The sequence below is a fragment of the Mytilus edulis genome, chromosome 7 (genome assembly GCF_963676685.1).
Source record: "Mytilus edulis chromosome 7, xbMytEdul2.2, whole genome shotgun sequence".
NCBI classification, from domain to species: Eukaryota; Metazoa; Mollusca; class Bivalvia; order Mytilida; family Mytilidae; genus Mytilus; species Mytilus edulis.
The window spans coordinates 89,538,443-89,554,044 of record NC_092350.1 but is presented as its reverse complement, the minus strand read 5'-3'; the positions used below and the strand labels follow the sequence as shown (position 1 = coordinate 89,554,044).

The window sequence follows — 15,602 nt, the reverse complement described above, 5'->3', positions numbered from 1 at the left end:
TTCGGTTATTTTAGTCGAGGGGTTGTCTCATTGAATCTTCATTAATTACCTTTTGTTATTCAAATCAATTTGATAATATATTATTTTTATGGTGAAACATACTACCTGACTATGCGGTATAGGCTTTGCTCATTGTTGAAGGCCTTACGGTAACCTAAAGTTGTTAATTTTTGTGTCATTTTGGTCTCTTGTGAAGAGTTTCTCCCCTTGGCAATCATACCACATCTTCTTTTATGTCTACTAGTACTATGATGGGCTTTCACTAGATAACCAACTTTCAATTGGACTTTTAAGGGGGTAGACCTTGGTTCAGGGAGATAACTCTTTAAATTAGTTAAGTGTTTGTAAAAGTCAAGTTCATCAATGTATTTTTAAGCATTTACCTGAAACAGATTGAAAATAATCTATGTAACCTAGAAGCTTAGAATATATTTTTGAAAATGGTTGACACAAACGTACTGATGATTTTAAGAGTTATTTCCCTTAACCTAGGTCTACCTCCTTAAGGTGGGGTATTTTTTTGTATCTGCACAGCATAACAGAGAGCAGCTAAAGAAGAAATTACATTTTTTATATATTTTTTTATTTACAGTCGTTGGGTAATTTATTTCACACCTCTGTCTTCCTGAAAACAATCCTTCCAAGTTGACTAAACAAGAATCGAAATAGGCTCCTAACCACCATTGCATTTCTGAAAACAAATATCAATGCATAATAAGTAAATTAAGACCAATAATAATTTACACTACTTTGTAAAATGCTATTGAAAAGTGATTGTAAGGGATTTACTGAGATAATTCAGAATGTTAAAAATGAAATTTAAACCAGTTTTTAACAAATGTCAAAAATAAAATTTTAAACAAGGTCGTGTTCAATATCGTAGCGGCTACGTAGCCATGGTAGCGGCTACCTGCTATCAATATCTATATACATAATAGGAGCTAGGTTAAATACACGTTCAATAGTAATAAATCTACGTAGCAATGGTACGTAGCCGCTACGATATTGAATACAACACACTTTTTATTTAATGGAAATTTTGAAAATGGCCCTACCTCTTTATGATGTAATAATTGATTGGTTATAATTGTATGATTCCAAGCGATAGCTATATATATCCATCGATATATCGTTTTGATGAAAAGAGGCTTTAAAGTGATGAATTTAAGTTTGGTCAATCTAAGTTGAAACTAAGAGAACAATACATAGACGCTATATTAACTTTCGATGCTATATGTTTTACTTACTACTGGTAGCTCGCAAATATAGTTTTCTTGATCATCACAATCATCAGCGTCCCAACCCCAAATACCTTCACTGTTAAGTTCTACTTCTACACAGCTAATGCTGCCACGCATGCCCACTTCATTTTCTAAAAAATAGAAATAGAATAGTAAAAAAATTTTTTTAAAGATGATTGGAGTTGAAATTTTGAGGTAAAATTATTCATATTACAAGTATTATGTCATACAGCTGATGTTTTACAAAACACGAAAATCGGATATTGAATCAGATGTTGAATTAAATATTGAATCAGATATTGAATTAGATATTGAATCGGATATTGAATTAGATATTGAATCAGATATTGAATTAGATATTGAATCGGATATTGAATTAGATATTGAATCGGATATTGAATTAAATATTGAATCAGATATTGAATTAGATATTGAATCGGATATTGAATTAGATATTGAATGAATCGGATATTGAATTAGATATTGAATCAGATATTGAATTAGATATTGAATCGGATATTGAATTAAATATTGAATCAGATATTGAATTAGATATTGAATCAGATATTGAATTAGATATTGAATCGGATATTGAATTAGATATTGAATCGGATATTGAATTACATATTGAATTCTTAGGTATGTTTGGTCTAGTTCCAAATCTCTTGTTGTTGACTGCCTGTGAATTCGCCTTTTAAGAAGCCAAAGAATCATGGGTAATTTCATTGTTCGTACCCAAAAATGAGGATAGCGTCACGTCATTGGTTGAATTTCCATTGTTTATGACATTTTTAACCAATCACTACGTTTAGGTGTACACTTTTGAAAATATTACCCAGGATGCATTAGATTCTGAAACGGCGAATTGCAATACAGAGAATAAAATCTTGTTGTGCACTTATATGTACTGATCACTTTTGTAACAGACAAGCATTAGCCTTTCAAAAAGGGCTATAGTCGACTCTTAGCTGAGGAAAATGGAAAGTGCTCTCGCTTTGTAGATTAATTCATTCACTAGAATAGCCACGTGCATCAATCAACAAATTTTACCACACACGTGAGGTCACACGTTTTGAAGTAGTATATATCGTTTAACGTTGTTGTTTACGAAACTCCAGAAGATTCGGCTATTTATAGATAAAAGTTACCTGTGAATCAATATGCATGATTATGACCAGGCAAAATCTAATTGCTAAAATAGAGAGGACAAATCCGATACTCTACAGGATTGAAGGACATTTACTAGGTTTGGATTGTCCTAACCAATCAATAAACTTTGATTATTCACGTCTCGTAATATCTTCCAATCAGGTAGCAAGAAAAATTCACGCACTAACTGTCCATCGTTAAATTCTTAATCTCGACTCCTAGGAGTCGATAATTACTAGTCAAAATTTTGTAAAATATTTTTTATATTAGCTTTGCGTTCTCCTGTAAATTCAAATTGTATACCGTTACTTACGTTCATTTTTTTGTTTTATTTTATGTACAAAAATATATTTTGTATTGGTAAATTCCTCCGATTTCCGGAGAACCCCTCGAGAGCTGCGAGGGTACAGTTGAATCCATGTACATTCCCTATCGGGATTAATGTAGATGTTTCATGTTTGGTCTTGAGAAATAAAAGTTTTCAAGTTTCAAGTCACTATAGGCTAAGGGAGCAACCGTTTAACTTCAAGGGGAAGGGGGTATTTTTTTGTCGTTGTATAAAGTCGTTATATATATATACTGTTGTGTTGCAAATGACATAGGTGGCCACTTACGAGTTATAACTACCTGCCCTGAAGTTTCAAAGACTTAAAAGTACATTTATAGCGCGGAATTGTTCTCAAAAGACCGTGCACTAAACTTTGTCTGTAAAATTATAATGACTTCATTTTAATTTTCATTTCTGAGTTATGACACAAATGAACAGCAGTTAACAACTTTTACAGATTAAAAACTTTGCAATGAATTTAAAGAAATGCTCCTTATTTCGAATCAATAATTTCGTGCGATGTCCAAATTCTACGATGTTTGATAGTCTTAGGAAATTCAGGTAATGATGATTTTTTTATTCATAAAGGAGTACGAGAAGCATGATAAGCATTGAAACGAATATAAGTGATGATTTGATGACAAAAATAACCAAAATATGTGTTGCGTTTTTATAGTCCGTCAGTATATGACGTCGGTGTAAAATTATCGAATACACATCAAACGTAGCAGTAACAAAAAGTTTAATTAGCCATTTCAGAATCTAAAGAATCATGGGTAATTTCATTGTTCATACCCCAAAATGAAAATAACGCCACGTCATTGGTTAAATTTCCATTGTTTATGACATTTTTAACCAATCAGGACGTTGTGGTGTACACTTTTGAAAATATTACCCAGGATGCATTAGATTCTGAAACGGCGAATTGTCGTCATACTAACCTATTCCGAACGGCAGCGCATTGAAATCAAACTTTTTGTTGTTTACTTTAAACATAAAGTTCCCGGAACTCTTTAAATCGTTAGCACCAGTCCAAACATCCACATCATTGTCACCTGGATGTAAGTAAATATAAATTACAAGATTTAAATAAAGATGCTTCTTTTAGTAATTTTACATGGTTGTAAAAGAGTTAAACATGCTCAAAGTTGTTATATGAAGTGCAGATTTTACATGACTTTGTGCATGCTAGCCTACAATCATCATGAAATTACTAGTTGAATCAAGCCTTTCGGTTTGTTATGCCGCCTTGTTTTAATGGCGTTATGCAGAGCATGTGCAGTCAGCCATTTGGCATTGTATCAGGAAATAAAATATGTAGATTTGGAATGCCTCAACCAATCAAAAGTACGAAATCGTATGAAACTTCCTACTTAATTTTCTAGTGATTATATGTATAGCCATTGTGTCCTGTTTTGAATAGATCTGAGTTATATACTCTCAGCATCGATTTTAACGTTAACTTTAATTAAATCAAGAAACGGGTTATTCCAGAGCATCGTGTTATACCAGAGCCTTGTGTTATGCCAGATTCCGTTCTGATTTTCATAAGACACGTGTGACCATTGAAAATCACATTATCGCTACTTTAATTGTAAACGAAAAGTAAACATAAGGCCATTGAAATAAAAGGCGGAAGATATAAAAAAAAAATCCATTGAGAAGTACAAAATATATACAATTTCATAGCTTGATTGAACATGTCGTGGTCTTGTGTAACGATGGATACGTATATACATATATTAAGTCCTTAGAACAGGTTTCTAACACTTGACATATATGTCCTTTCGCTTTTAGCAATTATTTTTTGGCTACAAAATAATATCTTTATTCCTATATACAGGCAATACATTGTCAGAGGCTGATTTTTAGGGGTGGAGGGGCGGCTGTGGCAGGGTGCCCGCCCCCTTTCTGGGAAATGTTTGTTGATTATATAGGGAATCACTGAAACATGACCTATTAGGCAGTCAGTGGCCACTTGTGAAAATTTCTGGATTCGCCACTGATTGTATCGTTACAGAGACTGTACCAGGGAGGGGAGGCATATTTTTTTTAAAAAGAAGAGTTCAATTTTTTCAAAAAGATAAATGGTAAGTGCATTGGTGGATCCAAAGGGGGGGGGGGAGTCTACCTCCTTATTTGGACGATCAATGCATTTGAATAGGGACATATACCGGTAGTTGGAATCCCTCCCTTTTACTTAGGAAGTTACTCCTTTTTTTAAAAGGCATGCTCAGATGGTTATCGCTTAACGTCTAAAATATTCAAAAAGGATTTACAATCGTTCTAAAGCTTGAATATTAAAATGATTTAATGGGTGTACCTCCCTTTCTCAATGCCCGACTTTTATCAGAAAACGAAGACACACTTACCACTGCCAAATTTCTTTCGCAGTGCCTCAATCTCTGCTAGACTATCAGGTACTAAGAGATGAGCTCCACTAGTACTGGTACAAACGGCCTGAAAATTAAAAGGAATTCAATTCAACTCATTAAAAACGTAAGACTAAATATAAAAAAGAAGATGTGGCATGATTGCCAATGAGACATCTGTCCATAAGTAACCAACATGACACAGACATTAACAAGTATAGGTCATCTTACGGTCTTCAACAATGAGCAAAGCTCATACCGCATACAGCTATAAAAGGCCCTGATATAACAATGCAAAACAATTTAAACGCGAAAGCTAACGGCGTTATTTATATATTAAAAAAGAACTTTATATTGTTGTATCAGGACTCATTCCAGGACAGCTTATTAACAACTATACATAATAGGTTTTGCTCATAGTTGAAGACCATAAGGTTGGTAACGTTAACGTCATTTGGTAGATATAGTTGCAACACTGGTAATATATGCATGCTCTATATATATACATGATATAAATACATCTTTATTGGTTCAAGAAGTTCCTAGTCGATTTGAAAGCAACAACCAATTCATAATCAAATATCAACACAAAATCTATTTTATATAATTTCATCTGCATGGTAGAAACTCTAGGTTCCTTTTTTTTTTACAACGAAGTACTGTAAATAGAAGACAAGGACAACAGCGTCGTGAGGAAAATATTGTTTTAAAACATAGGGTTATAATATTTGTTAATGTTTGTGTACGTGACGCAATTTTTGTAATACACTGTCTAGTTCATATTTTTTACCCTAAGAATTATAAAAATAGTTATAGCATGTATTTTCAGATACCGTTTGGAATTAACCATCAGTGTTAAATGCTACTTTTAACGATCTTGATTATACTAGTATTATGGCGGCTATTTTGTAGGGGCATCGGTTGTCGAATGGTGTAAGTAGTCACACTACTGTACTACTACCCAGGTCGTGCATTCGTAACCCACACATGGTTCTCTCGGGGCACTTCTGCTCCATCTACTTATAAAAACTGACCGCAATAGAACAATAGTGCTAAAATTAACCCCACCCAAACCAGTATGATCACCGTAAAGGAATTATGTGGACCACTCGAACATTTCCCCTCCTTTAAAATTACCCCCACCCAAACCAGTATGGTCACCGTAAAGTAACTATGTGGACTACTCGAATATTGTCCCCTCCTCTAAAATTAACCCCACCCAAACCAGTATGGTCACCATAAAGGAACTATGTGGACCATTCGAACATTGTCCCCTCGGACTCCTCTCAAAAATACCCCCACCCAAACAAGTATCAACAGAAAGAAATGTCTTATACATCAGCAGAATGCCAACTCCTTTTATCGTTTTTTCCACTAAACAAGTAACAGTTGGGACTGATTTGTTGATTATTAAGCTTCGAATAACCAGCTGGACACGTGACTGCTGAACAAACTGCACCTCCTCCTCCGCCTCCACCTCCAACTACACCACCACCTCCAGCTGTTGTAACTAAAGTAAATATTATATGTCAATATTCTCCATTCAAAAATACCATTGATATATAAATTATTTTGTTTCGTTGCTGCATTGTATTTTTCATCAGGAATACCAACAGAAAAATTGACCAAGATTTTATTCTTTGAAATGTTTGTAAGAAATATTTTATTATAAAGGATATCTATATCCGGTAAAAAACAAAACAAATATGATTTCTGCGACATCATGAAATATTGATAAATAAAGAAGGCAAATATGAAAATTTCCATAAAATGCTTGCAGTAAAAATTATATTATCTTCTTGAACTAGATTTGATACATCATGTCATCTTATTTTTATTCAGTGCAATACATATATGTCAAGAAATCTGTTTACGAATTTTTTGGGCTTCAGTCTTAAAAAACGTATGTACACAGTTGCATTATTTTAATTCTGTTTAATTTTTAAATGGTATTTGAGGGTCAAGGCACATCAATTCAGTAACAACAATATTAAAGATATTCAAATATATTAATTAGGGTCAGAATGTGTACAATGAAAAGATATGAATTCAAATATTAATTTAAAAAAGTAAAAAAAAGTTAATACAGTTCGTATCTAAAAAACATTTGCAAAGTACAGATTTCCGTCTATCAAATACAATATATATATCAGTATACAATACTTATACCAGAAACAATTGTACAAATAAAGTATGCAATAGTGGGCGCCACTAGTTGCGCAGATGATCAACGGTTTATTGCAATGATATGTGGAAGTTTTTGGCGGGATTCATGCTACTTACATATTTGTTTTAGACCGGGTGTTTTATGGACTGAACATAATGATTGTTTATCTGGTTACCTTTGGCAACGGTGTAGGAGTTATATATCATGTATATGGCTTTATAACTAGCCGTGTTATTTTCAAAGTGTCCCCTTATTTTGACAGGTATTTGTTTCCAGTTTGATTAAAATCCAGATCATATGTCTACGAGTCGCTTACGGTGTCAGACCACCAATTAAAAATCCCTATCTGTTCAACCAAATTTTGCAATTTTCACAGCTTTCTAAATATTTTACCTTAAGTTTAACTTAAAGGAAACCAGGTATATCCTGAATTGTACATGTGTCACCTTTCTACATGCCAATTTTCAACCAATGTTTAAAGTCTTGTAACAAATTTCTGATCTTGAAAAGACAGGTACTACCAAAATAACTCCCGGTTTTCTGGAAATCTTAAATTAGTGTACTACATGTATGTAGCGCATTAATCCTGAATTTTTAATGCAAACTCATAGATAAGTGAATTTTGGCTCAAAATGGTCTAAATATATTTCCCTTTCACCAAAAGTTTCATTTCTGCAAATTTGTGGGTTAGTTTAGGTAAACAATGACATCAAAAGCACTATTTTGTGTCAGAGTAGGACTACTTTTACGTTCTAAATTGGAGGGAGTAATTGGTGGTCTGACACCTTACATGGATCTGAAAACGATCCATTCTACTTTCTGTTTAAACAATCTTTCGGGATTCTCAGGTTTTATCGTTACTTGAATACACCGTACCTTTTAAACTCTGTAGGCAGACACTTTATAGGTTGATATCTATACTCTAATGATAGAGACCGATTTAATTGGATCCTAACTCCTCTGAATTTAAACCATACAAAGTCGGAAATATTTGTGATATATATATATATAAATGTAGTGTTTTGTACTTCCTAAATTATACTTTGTAACATTCTCATGTCCGCAAAAAACACAAATCTTTTTAAAAATGTCAAAATTCGGGGACCGTTATCGATCTTATACGCTTTTGTGCATGCTCAGTTGACGTATTACCCGCGAAAAATAAAAATATTTTGTTCCAATTGTACCACGATTTCTCGGGCATCTTCAAGTAAAAGTTATGAGAACAGTAAGTAGGGTGGAGTGTTATCAAATCCTACATATGTACTTACGTGAAGAAGACCCTAACAACGATGGAACAATCGACAGTAATACAAACAGTCCAAGAATGCCTGATAAGCCTGGTAAACCTAAGTAAACAATAAATAAATATATATATATATGATCTAGTTGTTTATTTAAAATTTCAAATCATTCAAAAATACGTCCTTTTACCCTTTGTAAAAAAAACCATGTTCTAAATAGCACAACATATGTTTGACAAGTGCGTATAAGTTTTTAGACCGGCTTATTGAATATGAAAATGAATGTACATAAATCATCAGTAGGAAACAGGAATAGCCGAACCATCCTAAAGTTTTTTTTTTTACGCTGCGACCTATAAAAATACTGCATTTGTCTCTAAGAACCAAAATAATTATTTCATTTCATGCCCTTTGCTCATTTTAACATTGGTAGACATTATAGTTGACCATAGTTTACCCCTTGCTAGCGCTCAGTATATTTCGACAAATATAATGCCTACAGTGGCGGATCAAAGGGGCCCGGAGGTTGGAACCCCCCCCAGGCTCTTTATGGACGATCAATGCATTTGAATGAGGACATATAGTTGGACCCCCCCCCCTTTTTTGTCCTGGGTTGGGAACCATCTCTTTTTAAAATGGCTGGATCCGCCCCTGTATTGCCTACCAATGTTAAAATGAACAGAGTATGACATGAAGGAATTATTCCTGACTGTCGTATAAATTTCGAAGCATATTTTCTTTCTTAAAAGTGTCATGTACCTAGTCAGAAAAATGGCAAGTGTTATGTTATAGTTCGTTTCTGTGTATGTTCCATTGTCGGTTTTCTTTTTGTTTTTTTGTTTGTTTGTTGTTTTTTTTGCACTGTTGTTTCGTTGTTTTCCTCTGATATTTGATGTGTTTCCCTTAGTTTTAGTTTATAACCCGGATTTGTTTTCTCGCAATCGAGTTATGACTTTCGAACACAGCGGTATACTACTGTTGCCTTTATTTATATTAACTAACAATAGTAAAACATGAAAAATGGCGATTGTTCACTTGTGTTTAGTTAAAATTTGAGATACACGTGTATTCCAACAATGCGTTTAAAAACATCCTTGATAGTTCTCCGTAAACATGGTAAATGTGTAGTGTTCAATGGTTAAAAAGTTGAAACAATGATGTGGTATGATAAGATAAGCCAAACCAACCGAAAATCAATTGTGTTATCGTTAGTGTTTTAAAGAAACAACAAGATGTGCAAACAATTTAAACAAAGAGCAGAAAAACTGGAAATGAAGAAAAAAAAATATATATATATATATATATAAAAGAAATAAAAAAATGAAGAATAAAGATAAATTAAGAAAAAATACTTTGGCTGTTATTTGCTCTTTGGTCGGGTGTTGTCTCTTTGACATATTCCCCATTTCCCTTTTCAATTTTACTGTAATAATGCAGTGTTTAAATATAGATTGAGAGAATAGTTAGCATAAAAGAGAAAGAAAATAGAAAAATGATCTTCAAATTTTAAGAATATAAAAAAAATTAACACCCCAAAAGCAATAATCTCATAGTTATAAATGATGTGATTCTTAATTGTGTCACGTTACCTTCATCCGTAGTGTCTTCGTTATCTCTCAACAGGAAAATTTGTTGGGTTGCTGGCGCTGTGTCATCTAGAGCAAAACCGCTGACCAAAGAAGTCTTTACAAGGAGTATACCAAGTAATACTGACAGAAAGATCAGTCGGTGCTTTGAAAAGAAATAAAAACATACATAACTTGTGTCGCATTCGGTACACCCAGGCAGATCTAACTAGAGGGTAGCGGATTCTGTCGAATGTTGCCGATTGCGATTGTCGTCAGTAAAATGCATGTCCGTCTTGTTATTCATTGATACATTGCGTTTAAAACTGCCATTGAAATGCGTTCATTGGTTAATAGTTAGTTAAAATCTTATAAAACGAGTTTCTGGTGATTATGATGAAATATAAGAAAATAATAGTACCAATGTTGATAATCTTAACGTTTCAGTGAGAAAATTGTATCATAAAGTGCAAATACAATTTTTTAAACGAGACAAGTGACAAACTCAATAGTCGAAAATAAGCTGAAACGTCATTGTATAAACAAAAAGAACAACAGCAGTATAAAAAAAAACATGGAAAACGAAAAAATAAGCATAACGTGACTCACAAAAATCGAATGGGTGATCTCATGTGCTGCGGCAGATTATGAATATCTTGCTCCACATGTGTTAAAATGTTCTTAATGTGGTACCCAACACCATCACTAAAATTAATTTGGCTGGTTTAATTTTCATAAAATTTTGACAAAGTATTTACTTTGACCATTTGACAAAAAAATAAAAATTTCAAAAAAATTTAACCAACCATTTTATCAGAAAAAATGCACTGGTTATATAGCAGTTTGACAAATACTAATTTTGATTATTGAGAAGTTAATATTCCCTTAACAACACAACGTAATTATCTCCCTGTAGTGTTAGGTGCCACCTTAAATGATAGAAATTAAATTCTTCAAAAAGCCTTTTTGCTGTTACAAAACTAGTATTGAAAACGTAACTTTAAACAAAAAGCGATTGAACAGCAATGTGTAGTAGTCTCTGGATGTTTTTCGGACGTACTAAATATATGAATGAATGAATGAATTTATTTATTTGCAAAAAGCATTTACATGCTATGACAATCAAAACATATATTACATATATGACACAATAATAAACAGCAGAAAACAACACAGCATACAAAGTTAAGTAAGAATTTGACATCTCATTTTCCATGCTGCCTTAATATAATTACATAATTTTATAGTTACAGTTTTATTGACAGCTTTTAACAATTGGTCCAGTTTATAAACATTTGGCCAAGAACAAAAGTATTTTGGTAAATAATGTGATCTTACAGGTCTGTATACAGGACAAACTAAAACAAAATGATATTCGTCTTCAACAACGTTCATGTTACAACAAAGAAACAATCGTAATTCTCTTGGCGTATTGGTATATCTACCAACTTCGATATTTAATTGAAGTGTCCCACTACGTAGTTTCGTAAGTAATCGAACATCACAAAAGAAATTTAAGTAATTTTCAAGACAAAAATCTGTCTTGATTCTTCTATACATGCAAAGTTTTTCACAGTCATATAAAGATGTGGACCACTCTTGTAAATATTGATCAGTAATACGTTTTTTAACAATATCAAAAACTACATTAGTTACATCCTGTGAAATCCACAAAAAGTTCAGGCCAAGATTAGACAACAAATCTCGTACATAAGAAACCCAATTTGTTTTACCATTAATAACATCTTTATACATAAGCATGTACACATCGTAAACAACACTTGGCTTTTTCAATAAAATATGAAACCAATATTTTAAAATTCTAATACGCCTTGAAACATACATAGGCAAATGCCCAAGTTCACCACATAGAAAAATAATAGGTACATTTTTACCAACTTTTACAAGAAATCTACAAAAACGGTTAAAAATTAATTCAACATCACGAGCACGATGAAAGCCCCATATTTCTGATGCGTAACTAAGAACGGAACCAACCATACTGTCAAATAAAATACAACATTGATCAGTTGAAATGTAAACGCTTTTGAGAGTATTCATTAGTGTTGATAAGGCCTTGGATCCTTGCTGAGCCAGACGTTTCTCTGTTTGTAGAAATTTGCCATTAGAATGCAGTAATATTCCGAGGTAAACATATGAATCAACTATTTGGAGTTCCTTGTTGTCATAGAAAAAAATATTCTTAACCCGCTGCCAGCCATTTCTAAATACAATCACTTTCGTTTTGTCAGTGTTTACTTCAATATTCCATTTTATACAATATGTTGACAGTTTATTAAGTAACTGTTGTAAAATATCAGGTGATTTCCCAAACAAAACAGTATCGTCTGCGAATAAAATTAGGTATATCAAGTATTCGTTCAGAGTTACGACATCATCAGTTGCATCAATAGACAAATCATTGACTATATCGTTTATGAAAAATAAAAATAACAGAGGAGATAACGGTTCTCCTTGTTTCACACCAAGCAGATTTTCAAATGAATCAGACAGCAAACCTCCAGATTTAACACGAAGTTGCACAGACGAATATATAGATTTCACCATAGCTACAAATTTAGTGCTTACTCCGTTTCGTAATAATTTGTATATAAGAATTCTTCTACTGAGTTTATCAAACGTCTTACGAAAGTCCACAAATGCACAACATAATTTACTTTTTTGCTGAAGAACATGCGATATAATACCGTGAAGAACAAATATTGCATCTATGGTAGATTTGCCTGGCCTAAACCCAAACTGAGTGTCTATTAGTTTCTCCTCTTCCTCGCACCAAGATAGTAACCGGTCAGTAAGTATACTTGTAAAAAGTTTTGATAGGACACTCACAAGCACGATAGGTCTATAATTATTGGGATCAGATAAATCGCCGAAGTGTCATGTTATTTTCTATTTGCCTGTTACAGCGACAAATTTCTGACGCTACAAAATATTCCCTTGTTTTCTAGTGCTATGCCCAATGCCTCGTCATTGTTTTATTAGATCTTGCATCAAAACCACCAACCATTTAGCTTTTGTGGGAGATATTTCGACATTATTAACAAAGTTTTTAACTGGAAACAATTTTTTTTCTTTAATGTCTCTAGAACATTTGTATTTCAAGAAATAAAGAATTAAAGGATCTACATACAGAAATACCATGTCACCCCCTTCCCCTCAATGAATAGTTAATGCTTACAAATATATGAACTATTTCACATTGAAAATTTAGCTATAACAACACCTTTAAAAAATTACTGATAGAAGACAGTATATACATATAATTACATTAGATGTATGTTTCATTATATATAATACGTTATTCTGATTGGCTACACTGCAATCTCGCGTTATTCCTTGATCAACTTCATTACACAATAAAATTCGGTGCATTACGTTTGCGCGCATTATCATTACATTTGCGCGCATTTTTTTGACAGGTAAACTCAGGTAGAATACAGGTCATAATACTTTATTATTTATTAATTTGTTCATTTATTTACAAGTATCAGTACCCCTTCCGTTAGTCTAAGTCTCCTAAGGCACATATTTTGAAAGAATTCAATCAATAATATTTTAGGAAAAATACAGGTCATAATACTTATTTATTTATCAATTTGTTCAATTATTTACAATTATCAGTACCCCTTTCGTTAGTCTAAGTCTCTTCTTAGGCAGGAAAAAAAGGAGATAAAGCCGCATATTTTTTTTCGATTTTCAGATACAATTCAACAAGTCAAAGGTGTAGACAAAAGTTTAAGAAATCTGTGAAATAGCCCATTTATCATAACTTGAACTTAAGATATAACGGGGTTTTAAATTGATTTTAGAATTCAATATGACCAATATATAATTTGAATTAACAAACTATTTTCAAAATTAATAATTGATAGTCATATCTATTATGAAAATACCAATAAAATATAGTCATTTATAATTTAATATATATGAATTATTTTTTTTACCTGAGATTACCTGTAAAATGAATGCGCGCAAATGTAATCAAAAGCTGCGCGCAAACGTAAAATATTTTAATCCCCAAATGCGCGCAAACGTAGTGCGCCCATAAAATTTATCATTCATGATGACACGAGGTCCCACAATAAAATGCATAGGTAAATTAAATAAAAACTTGATAAAAATCGTGTTTTCGTGATCCTATAGCTAAAAATGAAATTATAAGTATTGAATGCTTCTTTTTGTAACTTCATAGGGTTGTAAAATCGTTGACCGTGCGCACATTTTTAGAATGAAGTGAAGCGCTTCCGCGCTAAAATGTACTTCAGTCAACGCTTTTACATCCCAGTGAAGTTAGAAAAAGAAGTTCTTAAATAAAATGTAATAAGAAAACTTACCTGGAAAGACCGCATCATTCTGCAATAGACAGCTACTTAGAATTCATCGGGTGTCAGCTCATTTTATACATATAATTTTTGTTTTTCATTTTTTTAACTATATATTTTTCTTTATAAAAAGCCTTTGGCGGGTAGTCGCATGTCTTCCGTTTCCTTAATTTATTATTTACTAATATAGATGTAACCGCAAATAAAAAAATAAAAAAATAATATGTATGTCATATGACACGCAAATCAAAATATGTTTCTTAATTATAAAGTCATGTAGAACATTCAAAGGAGACCAAACAATCGTTTGTCATTAAATATATTTTTTTTGGATAAGATGATATGTTGAAGAATAAGTCAGTTCCTCGCCCGTCTTTTATAACAAAAAAAAATAATCATCGAAATTATAAAACTATATACAAACCTTTGAAAATCCACAACAGCACGACTAAACACAAACAACAGACAAACCGACAACTAAATGCCTTACAAACACTAGACACAAAGAAAAATAATAAGCAACATGAGCCCCGCAAATTCCAGGGGAGAACTCCACAAGGGTCAGCAGAACAGGGCATTTCATGGTAGGGATAGGGATGTTATATATGACACCTAGGTTGCCATTAAAACTCTACCCTAAAAGAGTGCTTGCAATTTATATTTTCATAAATAACACATAGCATTTGTTCACACCAAATAGAAAGCTATAAAAAGGGTCTAGCAATGACTTGTGTAAAATAATTCAAACAGAAAAAAAAACATTGAGTCTTTTAAGATATCTATAAACGGGAAAGGAGAAACACTTATGAACCACACTTATTCACTAGCAAATGACAACCACTGGTCATCAATAGACTCCTGGCTTAGTCGATGTTATATATAAGTTATCACATTGTCAAGATCGACTGATGTTGTGATTAAGGACAGCAATACAAGAGCTGTTTTTTTCGATTTGCGAGTAGGGATTTTGAATTGAAATAACCGTATAGAATAAATCTTGTATCGTCTGCATATCTACAATACTTTAATGTAATTGGTCCGTTAACCATGTTATCTTTATGTTGCCTAACTTGTTAACAGTTTAACTTTATGTTGCCTAACTTGTTAACAGTTTAACTTTATGTTGCCTAACTTGTTAACAGTTTAACTTTATGTTGCCTAACTTGTTAACAGTTTTATTTTTATGTTGCCTA

At 32.6% G+C, this 15,602-nt stretch overlaps 1 protein-coding gene and 1 long non-coding RNA gene across 2 annotated transcripts; both read right to left on the bottom strand.

Annotated features, from left to right (window-relative positions):
- Positions 1-566: 566 nt before the first annotated feature.
- Positions 567-8,315, bottom strand: LOC139483485 (lectin BRA-3-like). The gene is made up of 6 exons (XM_071267505.1): positions 8,300-8,315; positions 6,428-6,600; positions 5,091-5,178; positions 3,660-3,773; positions 1,248-1,372; positions 567-691 (listed from the first exon to the last, which is right to left on the bottom strand). Exons 1-6 carry the CDS (start codon positions 8,313-8,315, stop codon positions 674-676), a joined length of 534 nt encoding a protein of 177 aa, XP_071123606.1. The 3' UTR covers positions 567-673.
- Positions 8,316-8,525: 210 nt separating this feature from the next.
- LOC139482441 (uncharacterized) lies at positions 8,526-14,571 on the bottom strand. Its single transcript, XR_011654866.1, has 3 exons — positions 14,422-14,571; positions 10,091-10,232; positions 8,526-8,606 (listed from the first exon to the last, which is right to left on the bottom strand). It is a non-coding gene; the product is annotated as an uncharacterized lncRNA (long non-coding RNA).
- Positions 14,572-15,602: the final 1,031 nt, after the last annotated feature.

Bases quoted from the DNA above. Each gene is read 5' to 3' on its own strand.
- LOC139483485 (XM_071267505.1), bottom strand. The intron at 3,774-5,090 runs GTAAGTGTGTCT...ACTTACATCCAG, and splicing joins GCGAAAGAAATTTGGCAGTG to GTGACAATGATGTGGATGTT. The intron at 1,373-3,659 runs GTTAGTATGACG...TCTATTTTTTAG, and splicing joins TGCGCTGCCGTTCGGAATAG to AAAATGAAGTGGGCATGCGT.